At 33.9% G+C, this 16,691-nt stretch overlaps 1 protein-coding gene across 1 annotated transcript in view; it reads left to right on the top strand.

Moving 5' to 3' along the window:
- Positions 1-16,691, top strand: part of LOC120594938 (uncharacterized) — a 236,289-nt gene that overhangs the window by 46,487 nt on the left and 173,111 nt on the right. Inside the window, exon 5 of the mRNA XM_039853154.1 lies at positions 9,996-10,125. Within this exon, the coding sequence (XP_039709088.1) occupies positions 9,996-10,125 (130 nt within the window). The remainder of the gene's footprint in view (positions 1-9,995; positions 10,126-16,691) is intronic.

The following is a 16,691-nucleotide window of genomic DNA, read 5'->3' as shown; positions in this document are numbered from 1 at the left end:
TCTTTTTGTTTTATTGATGGTTTCCTTTGCTGTACAAAAAAGTTTTAGTTTGATATAGTCCCATTTGTTTATTTTTATTTTGTTTCCCTTGCCCAAGGAGATATATCAGAAAAAAAATTACTAAGAGCAAGCAATGTCAGAGAGTTTACTGCCTATGTTTTCTTCTAGGAGCTTTATTGTTTTGGGTCTTAAATTTAAGTCTTTAATCCATTTTAACTTCTGGTTTATTTTAACCCTTAGATTAGCTAGTGGAACTGACTTCTGGCATCCTTCAGGCAACAATAATAATGTTTTTCTTTGCTTTTGATAACTATTGTAAGACACTATGTTCAAGATTAGGCTTCCTGAAAAGTACCCGGAGAATAGGCATTGAGGCATTCATGTTAATAGACAGAGACATTGGCTTTGAATTTACATTATCATGTGAAAAGACAGGTACCCATAAAATACCTAGGAATAAATTTAACCAAATTGTTGAAAGACCTGGTCTCTAGAAACTATAAGACATTGAAGAAATTGAAGAGGACACAAATAAATGGAAGGATATACCATATTCATGGATTGAAAAAGATTAATATTGTTAAAATGTCCTTACTTTCTAAAGCATTATACAGATTCAAAGCTATCCCTGTTAAAACACCAATAGCATTCTTCTCAGAATTAGAACAACTAATCTTAAAATTTATATGGAATCACAAAAGACCACAAAAAGCCAAAGAAACCTTGAGAAAGACCGATGAAAGGTATCATGCTCCTCAATTTTAAACTATACTACTAAGCTATAATAATGAACAGAGTGTGGTACTGGCATAAAAACAGATATATAGATCAATGGAGGCAAGAATGTACAATAGAGTAAAGACAGTTTCTTCAGTAAGTGGTACTGAAAATACTGGACAGTTACTTCCCCCCACCCTCCCCCAAATTAGACCAATTTCTTACAAAGGAAACTTTATTTTCCATACAAAAATAAACTCAAAATGAATTAAAGACTTAAGCGTAAGACTAGAAACCACAAAAATCCTAGAAGAAAACATAAGTAGTAAGCTCTTTGACATCAGTCTTAGCAATATCTTTTTGGATATGTCTGCTTGGGCAAAGGAAACAAAAGAAAAATAAAGAAATGGACTACATTAAACTATAAAGTTTTTGCACAGAGAAGAAAGCCATCAACAAAATGAAAAGACAACCTATTGAATGGGAGAAAATATTCATCGATGATATATTTGATAAGACGTTAATATCTAAAAAATATAAAGAACCATACAACTTAACATCAATAAAAAACAAGTGATCCAATTAAAAAATGGGCAGAGGACCCGGATAGACATTTTTCCAAAGAGGACAAACAGAGATGGCTAACAGGCATACAAAAAGAGGCACAACATCAATTATTAGGGAAATGCAAATCAAAACCAAAATGTGATATTGCCTCCCAACTGTCAGAATTGCTATCATCAATAAATCAACAAACAAGTGTTGGTGAGGATGTGGAGAAAAGAGAACCCCTGTGCACCATTGGTGGGATCGTAAATTGGTGCAGCCACTATGGAAATCAGTATGGAGATCCCTCAAAAACTTAAAAATAGTACTACCTTATGACCTAACAATTACATTTATGAATATTTATTTGGAGAAAATAAAAATACTTGAAAAAATAGATGAACTTCTGTGTGCATTGTAGCATTACTTACAATGGCCAAGATACAGAAGCATCTTAGGGTCTGTCAATAGATGAATGGATAAAACGATGTGGTATATATCTACAATAGAATATTACTCAGCAATACAAAATAATGAAATCTTTTGTGACAACATGGATAGACATAGAGGGTATTGGCTAAGTAAAATAAGTCAGGCAGAGAAAGACAAATATATGATTTCACTTATATGTGGAATTCTAAAAACAAAACAAAACAAAACAAATGAATAAAGAAAACAAAACAGAAACAGTCCTATAGAGATAGAGAACAAGCTGATGGTTCCCAAAGTGGAGGGGAGTGTGGGAATGGGCAAAAAAAATTAAAAAATTAAAAAATAAATAAAACATTAAATAAATAGTGGAGTCTGAAAAAAAGAAAGTGAAAACAACCAGAAAAAAACAGAAACAAAATAATTAAATGTTTAGTTTCAAAAATCATTTAAAATGGATTGCTTTTTATACTACTCTGTTTAAAAAGTAGAAAATTTTAAAACATGCTTTTTAAAATTATTTTTTTTCTATAATTATCTCCCTATATTTTACAAATATAAATCAATAGACAAGAAAAACATTTTACCACCATCACCACCAAAAAGATAGGTGCTAAAGGCAGGGTCATCACTCCACAGCTGAGAAGATGTGAGTTTGCCCACCTAAAGTAAGGAGATAATATTTAAAAGAATATTTCTCGATGCAGATAAAATATATGTGGCCTTGAGATTATAATCACTATTTAAATAATTTATAAATGTAGTTGGTTAAGAATAGCAAAAGGGGCTAATACTGAAAATTCGTCTTTGATAAAAAAAATGGTTTAGATAACGGGCATTACCTGTAGTTTGATTGAGTTACTAAATTTTGCTAGATCAGATTACCAGATATGTACTCTTTAACTTGACTTTCATGAGAGATATGTATTTTGGTACCTGTATCTTTTGTAAGAAGGTTAAAAATCAAACAATCCAACAAACATTTTCTATAAAATCTTTCATCCCTAATGCAAAACACTTTTTGAGATATGTTTATTTTTGGAATCTTAACAGTTAAATGAAGACAATTTCTATTGGTGACATTATTATTGTGGAGCTAATTGTGAGTTATTGATATTAGTTTACTGGCAAGGATCATAAACTTAGAAATTTTTCTATTCTGAGTCTAATTGCTTGAAGCCTTAAAAGAAATATATTAACACATTATAATATGAAAGGCTGTGAAAACATATATAAAGGACTTTATAGCTAAAAATGGAAGCCCAAATATAAGAGTATTTAGAAACTTTTGATGTTCTATAACTCTAAATCATAGTCCTGAAATATTTTAATATTACCTTTTAGATAGAGAGAAAGCCTCCATACATCTATTCAGCATGCTGCCACTTAAATTATTTCTTTCTTCTTTTTAATGGAGACAGTGATGACTCATTGAATTCATTTAGTTTCACAAAACAACTGAACACTGTTTGAAATCAACTGTGGCAAAAATAGAGGAAAATTGTCAAAGCAAAAAGGATGACATTAGTAGTGAGCAGCCAGTATGACCACATCTACGTGGCATGAAGTGAAGTGAGGATCTGGTAATTGCATGATTAATTTTCTCACGATGTTGATGATAATGGTGATGGTGGCAGTGGTGATTATATGAACAATGACTACCATTTATTGAGTGCTTACCAGGTGTCAGGTATTGTTCTGAGCATTATTTTTGCATTAATTCATTTGATCTTCAAAGAACCCAAACAGGTAATTATTATTTTTACCTCCATTTTTACAGACAAACAGACTGAGGAACAGAATGGTTAATAACATGTTTGAAGTCATACACTAGTACACTGAATTTTAACCATTAACTGTTTATACGCAAAAGTGACAAAGATATTCTTAGCTTTCTAGCTACCTTACACGATTGTCTTCAGAGACAAAGAAGTTTAGTGAATGGGAAGCACTTTGAGAACATGGACTATAATAAACAATGTGAGAATGGATTATTTAACCAAATCTAAATCCAAAAATTTAAAAATATATGGCAAATGTGCTGATCTTACAGATAAATTTTGTTATCTAGGGCTAAAATGTTGTCTGCTTTCTCAGGGAAGCCTAACATGTAAAAGGAATATTTAAAGGTACTAAAAAGGTTCTCTGGCTTCAAAAATATTCCTAACACACCTCTCCTGGTGGTGGAGACTTCTCCATTGGAGGCAATGGTAGTACAAGGGCTAGTACAGATAGCATCGTCACCAGAGTGGCTAGGTGTACATATCAATGAGGTGTAGAGGGAGGAGGATGGACTTGGCTTCAATTCTTTGTTCTTTTAAGGTCCTTTCCACCTCTAACAACCTTTTCAGTGAAAGTAATGCCTGCTAAAATGCACAGCCTCTTAGGATTGATAATAAAATTAATCAGTAATACCTACTGAGAATCAATTAGATTCTTCCTAAGGTAAACATATTAAGGAATGGCATGTGTTAGAATTAATGGCACTTGGAAGATAGCAAGGAGATCAGAGAATAGTCACTGGGAGGAAGTCCACTGGAGTCAGAAAAAGTGTTAAGAAGGTGCTGTAGATCCTCAAGAGGGTGCTGTAGGTCCTCACCAAGAGGCCTGTTGTGGAGAATAACAAATGAGTGAGATGAGGAAGCTACTATAAAAAAAGTCTGTGATTTTATATTATTGCTTTTGTCTGTCTTTATCATAGTCTCATTGCTTATCCCCTCCACCTTGTTTCCCTTCTTTTAGGTAGTCTTTCCCTTACCTCAAAAAGTTCTAAGGATTCCTTGATACTCCCTCCCTTTCAGTAATTCCCTTCCTTTTTCTCATCTTCTGCACATACTAATCTTGACTCCATTCCTCACAACTTCTTATTTTTTAGTTTTTAAATTTTTATTTTTTCAATTATAGTTGACATACAATATTATATTAGTTTCAGGTATACAACACAGTAATTAGACATTTACATAACTTGTGAACTGATCACCCAGATAAATCCAGTACCCATCTGACACCATACATAGTTATTACAGTACTGTATTCCCCATGCTATACTTTACACCCCCATGACTATTTTGTAACTACCAATTTGTATCTCTTAATCCTCTCCATCCTTCACCCATTCTCCCACCACCTAATCCAGCAACCATCAAAATGCAGTCTGTATCTATGAGCTTGTTTATATTGTTTGTTTGTTTATTCTGTTCTCTAGATTCTACAGATAAGTGAAATCATATGACATTTGTCTTTCTCTGACTTATTCCACTCAGCACAATACCCTCTGGATGTATCCATGTTGTTGCAGATGACAAGATTTCATTCTTTTTTATGGCTGAGTAATATTCCATTGTATATATATGTTCCACCTCTTCTTTATCCAATCAGCCGCTGATGGACACCCAGGCTGCCTCCATATTTTGGCTATTGTAAATAATGCTGAAATGAACATATGGATTCACATATCCCTTTGAAGAAGTGTTTTGGGTTTCTTCAAATGAATACCCAGAAATGTGATTACTGGGTCCTTCTTTGTCTCTTGCTATAGCCTTTATTTTAAAGTTTATTTTGTCTGGTATTAATATTTCAACACCAGCTTTTCCCCCCCATTTTTTATGAAACACTTTTTTCTATTCCTTTAGTTTCAGTTCGTATGCGTCTTTTGATCTAAAACGAGTCACTTGTAGGCAGCATATGCAAGGGTCATGTTTTCTTATTCATTCAGCCACCCTATATCTTTTGATAGGAGCATTTACATCATTTACATTCAAACTAAGTGTTGTTAGATATGTAGTTATTATCATTTTTTTTTTTCATATTTGTGATTTTTTTCCCCCTTCTTAAAGAAGTCCCTCTAACATTTCTTCTGATATTGGTTTGGTAGCGAGGAACTGTTTTAGCTTTTCTTTTTTGTACAGCAAGCTCTTTAATCTGTCCTTCAGTTCTAAATGATAGCTTTACTGGGTGAAGAAATTTTGGTTGTAGGTCCTTGCTTTTTATCACTTCGAATATTTTGTGCCAATCCCTTCTGGCCTGCAAAATTTCTGTTGAGAAATTAGCTAACTATCTTGTGGGAACTCCCTTGCAGGTAACTAACTGCTTTTCTCCTGTTGCTTTTAAGAGCTTCTCTTTATCTTTAACCTTTAACATTTTAATTATGATGTGTTTTGGGCCTCTTTGGGTTAATTATGATGTGTCTTAGTCCTCTTTGGGTTCTTCTTGTTTGGGACTCTGTGTTTCCTGGGCTTGTATGTCTATATTCTTCTCCAAGTTAAGGAAGTTATTTGTCATTATTTCTTGAAATAGGTCTTCAATTTCTTGCTCTCTTTCTCTTCTTCTGGTACCCCTATGATGAGAATATTGTTATACTTGATGTTGTCCCGGAGGTCCCTTAAACTATTCTCATATTTTAAAATTCTTTTTTCTTGTTGCTGTTCTGATTGGGTGTTGTCTGATACCTTATCTTTCAAATCACTGATTCAATTCTCTGCCTCATCTTATAAACTATTGATTCTCTCTAATGTATTCTTTATTTCAGTTATTGCATTCTTCATTTCTGACTGGTTCTTTTTTAGTTTATCTATTTCTATTTTTATGTTTACTATCTCCTTGTTAAAGTTCTCACTGAGATCATTGAGCATCTAAGTGTGTCCCTTGTGTGGGTTGTATATAATCTCCTGTTGTAGTTGAGTCTTGGTTGTTGTTTGCATATTAGTGGGAGGGATGGACCCTCAAGCTGATTGGTTGTGAGGACTGGCCATGACTACAGTGGAGGAGCTATTGTGCAGGGGCTGACCTTAAAGAGCACTATTTGCTTTATCTGGGCTCTCGTGCCTGCCCAATCTGCTCTGGACAGGGTATATGGTCCTTGGAGGTAGCTGGGTGGTGCTCCAGCTTGGGAAGTTGGCCACTGCACGTGCCAGCCATAGAGCCTCTTAGGAGAGGCCAAAAAGTTATCTGCAGATGTCTTCCACCCTTGCTGCACTTGTAGGTACCTGGGGGAAGCTAAGCTGTGAACTGAGGCTAACTGCCATTAGTGCCAAGCTTGGGCTGCTTAGGAAGTATTGGGCATGCTGAGGTCAGTTACTGCTTGTTTGGGGTTTGTGAACCTATAAGAGATTTTAGGAAAGTGCACAGCTTGAGCCATGACAGGCCATTTGTATGAAAAAGCCACTGGAAGTGGCTTGGGTGGGCCTGCAAGTTGGATGGGGCAGGGTCTCAGAGAATCACCAGGACAGGGTGACCAATGTTAGCCAGGTTGATGGAGACTCAGACATGGCCTAAGTCTGCAACCTGGGATGGGAGGAGGGCTAAATGAAACAATGCCCTATGCCTATACTTCTGTCCGGGAGAAAGCTGCTCCTCTAGCCCTCTTCCTGAAGCCAGATAATTCAGTTTCTCCCTATATGTCCCTGACACCTTTCAAGCTGCTGCCCCAGTGCTGGAACTCAGAGTGTGTGAGTCTGTGTGTGGGCTATTTAAGACAAGTACCTGGGACTCCTACAGCTCTCTGTCTCACTTGGTTACTATCTCCATTGGTTTTCACAGCCAGAAGTAGTGGGACTTCTCTTTCCAGGATCGGTGCTCTAGGCTGGGGAGCCAATGTGAGGCTGGGTCCCCTTGCTACTTTGGGGGGACCTCTGCAGCTGAGATATCTTTCTCTATATTTTACTCCCACACATGAGTGTGAAACTAGCCTATTTCTTTTCTTTGCCCCTTCTGCCAGTCTTGATGTGGTTTCTTATGTATATCCTTACTTATAGAATTTCTGTTAAGTTAGACTTTAGGTGATTCTCATTGATGGTTGTTCTGTAGATTAGTTGTAGTTTTGATGTGGTCAAGAGAGGAGGCTGGGAGTGTTTACCATCCTGACTGGAAACCTCCACTCACAATCTGTTTTTCGATCAGATTTTCCAAATATCTGAGCTATGGGAAGGAACTGAGTGGTGGAAAGACAGCTAGTTTTGAGACTACTGATCTTTTTATCTCATTTTTTACTTTACCCCGAACTGCAAAAGTGATCTTCTGGATCACTATATATAAAGTTCAGGAGTTATGGCTTTAGATTTTGCTTAGAGAATCAGGGATTCATAGTTTTAGAGCGAAGTATGCAGTTCAGATCTTTTTTTTTAAAAGGGATGAATTGACATAGGTCCAAAGGTTTGAGACTTTCCCAAGATGTGTCAGATCTTCTGGTTCCCATCACCATGACATTTCCATTTACTACATCCAAATATTGAGTGTCTACTTATGTGTATACCAACCACACAACACATGTACCCATACACACTTATACACTCCCATTGGCTTTAAAACCAGTCCATGTGCCTGAGCTTTCAGTAATGGAAACAGCTTTTCTATTATTTTCCCTCATTGTGGAGTGGAAGAAATACTTTAATCAGGTCTGTGATTTGTGAACTGTTTAAAAAAGTGGTTACCATGTTGAATGCATCTAGTTGTATCTAAGGATGTGTATCTAAGGACAGGTCTAAAGAGATTTATTACTATTTACAATGTCAAGATTCTTGAGTGACTCCAGATGAAATTTCAGACTGAAACATAGTTACCTGGTTACATTCCAATATGCGTTGTGAGACAGTTCAGAGAGAAGGGTGTATATTTGTGTTTTATAAAAATTAGAATTAACATCTCCCTAAGGGCAGAGATTTTGTCTATCTTATTCACTGGTGTATGTCAACACTCAGAACACTGTGGACTCTGAGTCAATGACTATTGACTCAAAAACATCAGCCTCACCATATATCTTGATCTTTACAGTAGAATTAAGCACTAGAAATATTATGCCCTGTTTCTGTCCTTATCAACTAATTCTCCTCACCACAACTTCCAACTTATATATATTTTTGCCATAAAGTATCAGAATTCACCAGGATAATTAAGTCATTATTATCCCATTGATTATTCAGCAAAATCTATATAACATTTTTTTAACACTCAGTAACTTTTGGGTGGAAAACAAAGTTAATATTGGCACTGAATTCCTTAAATAATATTTAGCCTTTAATGAAAAATGCATATTTTACATTATCTCTGATTAAATATCAACCAATGCTAATTTTGTGAATTTATTTAGAAGACCAAATTATTATTTCCCAAAAACTTTTGCTTCCACTTTATAGTTTGGCTAACCACAGAATAAAAAAGATTTTCTCTGATTTTTGACTTCTTAAACTTTAGAAAAGGAGATGGGCATACGAAGTCAGACTCATCTATATCTTTCTATGAGGATAATGAAAAAAAATCATTAACCAGCTGACTATGAGTTTAGAAACAGAAATGATGGGATATATTGCTGTCCCAAACAGTGGAAATTGACAAAATAATTGGATTTCCTTTGACATAAAAGGGAATCTGTTTCCAGCTGCTCTTTCAGAGATGAAATAGACCAGTGATCCTGTAATGCTAGATTCGACTAAATATTCCTTAATATATATTTGCTTCTTTTGAACTAATATAGACCTGAAGTGGGTAGACTTCTTATTTCAGTCTGCTTTTATTTTAAATGTTGGAAATACCCTGAAAATTTGAAAAAAACTATCAATATATACTTATTGTATTTTGGACATCTGATTATTTAGTAAAATTTTGACTTATACTGAGTGTGAATATAAATATTATAATTTCTATTTTGGTTCATCAAGATTGTATATTTATTTCAAGAAGGGCAAATTGCAAGAGACATTTTCTTTTGTTGAGCTTTTTTTTTGTTTGTTTTTAGAATAGCTTTATTGAGATAAAATTCACAAACTATATAATTCATCCATTTATAGCGTACAATTTAATAACTTTTAGTATAGCCACAGAGTTGTCTATCCATCACCATGTTTAACTAATATGTTTCAGAACATTTTAATTATCCCTAAAAGAAACCCAAGTTAGGAATTGGACATCTTTGGGGGTTCCTTATTCTTTTTACCACAACAGTCTCACTGAAAATGAAAAATATGTTTCTTCTGTGTTCATAAGTAATGTTTAGATTCCTGAGGTTAAAAACAAGCTTTTATTAGGAAAATACTCCACCATCACTTTGTCTAAGCATTTAATAAAACAAAATCCATAAGTATTCCTAAAGTGCTTAAATAGCAAAAAAAGTATTTGAGGGGTCAGGAAGAAATTTGAAGCCAATTTTTAGTTAAAAAATTGTCTAGAAAATTTTATTTGGAATTTTTTGTTACTAAAAGAATTTTTCGCAATAAGGCAGATTACTAGAATTTGTAACTAGGGTCCAATTCTTTAGACTCATATATCCAATAAAACTATATTTTGAAAATGAAAGAAAACATTTTTTTTCCAGCCAAAACAAAAGCCAAGAAAAATAATTGCCATCAGATATGCACTAAAAGAGGACAGTTCTTCTGGCAGAAGGAAAATGATAAAACTTGACCAACGCAAAAGAATAAAGAATTCTGGAAGTGCAAAAAGGTTGGTAAATACAAAATACATTTTTCTTATTTAAAAATTTTTAAAAGATAATTCATTGTTTAACCTCAAAATAAAGATTTGTGGGGCTTACGACAAGTGTAGACGTGAAATGCATGACAATAAAGCATAAAAGATCGGAGAGAGAAATGTATGTGTACCACTATAGCTTCTTTTACAGAATGTGTGTTAAATTACTTGAGGCTAACATCTTAGTGTTACTAGTTCAAAGTCCATTGCCTGCCTCTTCAAAAGGCCAATGTTCAAAATATAAGATTTAGGAGTAAGGAAAGGTTTATTGACTGAGAAGATGCCAGCTCGAAAGGATAAAGGGGCTCTTAGGGCTTCCTCAAATCCATCTTAAGAAAGCCCAGAATTCAGGCTTCTTTCACGCTACAGAAAGGGAGAATGGGCGGGATGAGAAGTGATTGATGACTGCAGATATCTAGGTGCCAATGGGGATCCAGTAAGAGTGCAACATTTCTATATCTCTTTATTCTGAGTCCGTTGACCCCAGATGATCTGCGTCTGGTCTTGAGGCTCCTACAAATCCTTGATAAACAATAATTATTTCATTCATTCATTCATTCATTCATTCATTCATTTATTTATATTATGGTGACAACAATCATTATTTTGTATATATTTCCTCACCTCCTCTGGAGAGGCACCTTCTGGCAAAGGGCTGTTCTTGCAAAAACTCAAGCCTCAAGCAATTTTCCTCTAATTGCCTGAAGGCTATGGGAAAAACATGGGCTAGAATTAAGATATAGTCAGAGAGACCCAATGTTTCAATCTGTTATAAAATGTTCAAGGAGTATGTTGTAAACCTTGAGCAATCACTAAAGATAAAACACAAAAGTATAGCTAATAAACTAATAGTAAAGATGAAATGGAATATAAAAATATTATATCCAAAATTAATCAAGAAAAGAACAGATGGGACATAGAAAATTATTAGACAGATTTTAAACCAAATTATATTGATATTTATATGTTGGTACATAAATGTAATTATATCACATGCCAAATAGCAGATTGTCAGACTAAAAAGCAAGACCCAACTATATCCTGTTTACAAGAGGTCCACTTTAATATAAAGTCACAGATTAGTTAAAGGATGGGAAAACATATGTCATGCAAACACTAATCAAAAGAAATCAGGAGACTTTATTTTAGTGTCAGACAAAGAAGACTTTAGAACAAGATCTTACCAGGAATAAAGGGAGCTATTACATATTAATAATGAGGTTGATTTACCAAAAGGACCTAACAATTTTAAATGTTTATGCAACTAACAATTCAGCTTCAAAATACAGCAAAAGCTGATAGAACTCAATACTTTTTTGTGGTATGTTTTTAAAATCCTCAACAGGAATTCTCTTACTATTGGAATTTTCAAGAATCTAAATCTCATGGATGAAAGAATTTACCGTATAATATTTAAACCATTAACATATATACCTTTTTTTGTGAAAACGAAACTCTAATTTATACATTTATGCATTAGAATGTTAATTAAAATATTTTCTCAAAAAATACCAGCTGCAAACATAGCACTTCATACATGTTATTTAATTAGCTTAATAAGCCATATTACACATAAAGAAATTGGGACTCCATGAGATTACATACTTGCCCAAGGTCATATGGTAAGGAGCACAGGCAAGATTTGAACTCAAGTCTGTTTGCCATTAAGCCCATGATCTTTCCACCATATGAAGGCTTGAAATAATTTGTTTAAAAACTAACTCTAATTTTGATCTTAATGTAAATAATGGTCATCCTCTGAATCAGCAAAGAGGTCGTAAAAGAAGAAAATGCCATTTGTTGATTAACTGCTTTTGCTTAGAGAACTACTAAAAATGATCCATCCCTCTTATTTTCTGTGGTGGCCCCATTCTGTAGGACCTGCAAAAACTATCATAGTCCAAAGACCTATAAGAAACCATGAAAAATTTTCAGAAATGCATACTCTACAATTTAAAAAAATCTATATACAACACTGCTATGTGAGTATTTGTTGAATGAACAAGTGAATGAATAGATAGTATTTCTGCAGTGAAATGATATTATGAAGTTTTAGTGTGATTAATTCATGTGTTTAAAAATCTTGTTGACTAAAGTGGTGGGATTTGTAAAAACTACTGGTTTTTTCTGAAATTGATAAACTCTTCCTCTATTAATATTTCTATAAACTTATTAATTAACCAGGCCTTAAATACTTGTTTTAGTAAAAGAAGTAGCAATGGATCAAAGAAATACAGGAAGCACATTGGTTGAAAAAATATAAGGTTGAAATAAAAGATATATCTTCTAATTGTAACTATAATTTAAAAACTATTCTGGGGACCATCAAAACATCAAAATCTATGACATTCATCTTCATATCTCAGACATGTTTACTCCCTAAATCTCATAGAACAAGAGTTAGCAGAATCAAAGCGTTGCTAAGGAAACATATCAAGCACAAACATAAAAAGCATAACAAGTTCAAAGAGTTCTCAGGAATTATTATAAAGCCATAAAACCTGACAAATTGGAACAATAAAAATGGAAAATTAATTTCAAGCAAGACTAAACATTTTAACTGACTGCTGATGGGCTTTTGAAGAATATATACATGGTAGGAAAAAAAACTGAAGACTTTTAAAGACCTAAGTGGTTAATTAATGGAGATTGAAGCCAAATGCAAGTCTTGAGAGTTTAGCAGAAAAATTTGGTTTCTGGTTTCATGAAAGGGAATTTGCCTTAATCAAATTTATTGGTAAGAAGGATGAGGGTGCAGAGAACAGGCTCCTTGAAGCAGTTGAAAAATGGATCAATATTCTAAGCTTTGAGATTCAATGCATTTTTAGGTCCAAGTCAAATATAACCAGGGTGTTAAAGGAAGTAGAGACAGAAATAAGAGACCATTTTTATGAATAGTTTTACAAGTGCACTCAGTTCTGGAGAGACCCCCTAGGATTAGCCAATATGATGAAATTATTTTTAAAATGTCTGGGAATGTACCAAGTGGCTTGCATGCCAGTTGACATCACTCATAAAAAAACGTTGAAAGGTGTTTTGAGGGTCAAATGAAGAAACAGTTGGAAGCTTACTTACTTGATGAAGGAATGCCAATTGACTTTTTCAGATGAGAAAGAGATGCTTTATTAACTTGTCATTATGTCAGGAGGATATTATTTCTGTGGAAGCAAAGAGGTGTTATAACACATTCTTAGCTTTTCTAAAGTGGGCAATTTATTGAAATGCTCTACTGGGGTTAAAATAATCCCTTCTTTTAAAAGTGGCATAATGGAGAAATTGGTAAACTAAATTGAAACTTGCTAAATCGTAAGAAACAGAAGTTATTTGGCAATTGAACCATTGCTAGTTCAGAAAATCTCCATCTTACACACTAAGGGAAAGTCACATCTAGGACGTCGCCTTGGCAGCTCCGTCCTCATTTCAGGGATGCCGCCTTTGGACAAGTCATTCTTGGAATTCCTCTTATGAAATTGTCCCTCGAGACCATAGCAAACTTGAAAAATTATGTTTAACAATAAAACAATTTTTATACTTTGAGTGAAAATATTAAATTTGGGAAAGGTCCAAAGAAATCAGTCTCATCTGGCAAAGACAGTGAGTGATTAAACTGTTGCTAATTAAAAAAAGAATGAGGTGTAACTATTAAGTAAAGAAAGTGATATTCTTTTGTGGCTTGTAACCTGGTTTTCAAAGTAATTCCCAAAACATTTTAAACATGTTTCGATCAGTGAGGTATGCTTTTAATAGGGTTAAGATTCTCAAGATGACTGCTTTGAAGGATAATTTTAGAATGAGTTCCAGTATGCTGGCTAGAAAGCCAGTCTCATGGTGTTCACAATTTTAACTTTAAAGTGAGAGAAGTAGAGGGATATTGGTATCTAGTGAAAATTCCTTGGCGATATTAAGATATGAGAGAAATATATATATATATATATATATGTATATACACACACACACCCACACACACATATATACGTATACACACATGTATGTATGTGTGTGTGTGTGTGTGTGTGTGTGTGTGTGTGTGTATATATATATATATATATATATTTATTTATAGAAAAGGGAAGAGTCAACTCTTTGTTGTGGTATGCTGAAGAGAAAAAGTATGGTACCTACTGGAAGGCCAGAGTTGAGGCTATGTGAACTTGGATCAGTCACTTTAACAGCTTTTAGTATATGTATATTTTTTTAATCTTAAATGTGGAGTTATGTTTACTTTTGGAAGATGAGCCAAAATATTACTATCCCATGTGAAAAACATAAATTTATATATGTCATAGAGCAAATGTAAGGTTCAAATGAGATACTGTATGAAAAGACTTGAGAACGCTAATGCTTGGCAAATATAATGTGTTGTAATTACAGAGAAAATATTTTATGAAAAAAATTAGAAGCATATAAAGACATGGGATTTTGTTTTGCATCCTGACTTACTTGAAAAGTTAAGCTGTTACTTTAATTTTTGCATAAACAAAACGTGAACTTTGTCACAATTAATTTTTCTGTATGTAAGTGAAAGAAATAATACTTGCCTTTCAGTTATCACATGAAAATACAAATGGAGTGACTATTAGTAAAAGCATTTGGAGAGAAATGTCCTATATAAAGTATGAGTTTATCTTATGTGAAGTGGCCTGGCATGTGCCTGGCACATAGTCAGTTTACCATACATGCTATTTATTAATGATGTGCTTCGTATTCATGGACAATAGTTTGTTATTCAACTTAATACTTTCAAATTCACATGTTTGGAATGCAGATTTGAGCATATTTTCTAGTTAAAATACTAATCTTTTATTTCCTTAATACATTAATTGTAGTATGATATCGTATGATTTTTAACTTTTCCTGTCTGGCTTATTTCGCTTAGTATTATTATTTCAAGGTCCATCCATGTTGTTGCAAATGGCAATATTTCATCTGGTCTTATGGCTGAGTAATACTGGCTTCTTCAGCTAATCATCTATCTTAGGACACTTCGGTTGCTTCCATGTCCTGGCCACTGTGAATAAAGCTGCTATGAACATTGGTGTGCAAATATATTTTTTAATATGAGTTTTCAAGTCTTTAGGGTAAATACTCAGTAGAGGGATTGCTGGATCATATGGTAGATCAATTCTTAGTTTTTTGAGGAACCTCCATACTGCTTTCCATAGTGGCTGTACCAATATGCAGTCCCACCAGCAGTGTATGAGGGTTCCTATTTCTCCACAACCTCTCCAACATTTTTTATTACTCGTCCTGTTGATTATAGCCATTCTAACAGGTTTCTTATTGTGGTTTTGATATGCATTTCTCTAATAGCTAGTGATGTTGAGCATCTTTTCATATATTTGTTGGCCATTTGTATGTCCTCTGGGGAGAAGCATGCACTGGATTTTGCTATGTGAAAATTCAAGCTCTGAGATGCAATCAGAAGGAGAATGAGAGGGCATTAGGAATGCTGTGGAACACAAGGGTGGTACCACAAAAAAGCTAAGTAGTTTCATTTTAAAAGTCCAGAATCCATTTTTGTTAAGGCTTCAGTACCCAAGGAAATAGATCTACTACGGACTAGATCATCACACATTAGCTGTTCTCCTCTCTCACATAGAATATTTCTAAAATGAGTCTTGCACATTTTTTTCTGAATCCTGAAGTAAAGGACTGGAACTGTAGTTTTATAGATTGAGAGCAGTAGCTCACACTTCATAGATGTTTCATAAAGTGCCCAACTAGTTATCATGAGACCTGCATCTTGCTTCTTGGTCCAGATAGAGATATTCTGAGTGGACGTATATACAAAAAATAGCCTTATTTATATGTTTTAAATAAATTTATAATATAGATATATATTTAATATTTGTATATTAATTTGGGTAGAGGGAGGATATTTGCTACATTCAGAAAAATTTGGGCAATCTCCATTAGGTAGGATACAATTCATACAATGTGAAACAATAGCCAGTGGTTCTTAAACTTGGGTTTAGTTAAGGGATTTATTTAATATGCCTAAATCTTAAAACTGAATAATAACTATATTAGTTTTGTTATAAATGAATTTAAACATAATAATATTATTCTTATAAATACTTCCCCATGAACCAGTAATACTACTAGGCACTGGAGGTAACCCTGAGCTAGAGGAGTCAAGAGGAATACTGTTCTGAGCATTCGGGACTCTCATTTTCTTTGTGTTGTCCCAGTTCTACTGGTCTTTTCTTGGGAGCCTCATGGAAATCTATCTTGGGATTGTCACTTTTCAGTTTCAGATCTTTATTCTAAGTTTTCTTTCTTAAATGATAAACTTGGTCAAATTATAGTCTTTATCAATTGATTTATATAGACATTTTGCTTCACTCCTGTATACTCTGCAAAAATCATGACTGCTTAACCCACTGAATCATTTTTGTGTATTTATGTGAAATCGTGGTTCTCTGAACAATATTTGAGATTTTATATATATATATAATACACACACACACACACACACACACACACACACACACACATATATACACACACATATATATATGAGAATATATTTTGTTGTT

Source organism: Pteropus medius, unplaced genomic scaffold (genome assembly GCF_902729225.1).
Source record: "Pteropus medius unplaced genomic scaffold, Ma_sr-lr_union100, whole genome shotgun sequence".
Taxonomy (NCBI): Eukaryota; Metazoa; Chordata; class Mammalia; order Chiroptera; family Pteropodidae; genus Pteropus; species Pteropus medius.
The sequence above is the reverse complement of the archived record's forward strand: the minus strand, read 5'-3'. Positions and strand labels throughout refer to the sequence as shown.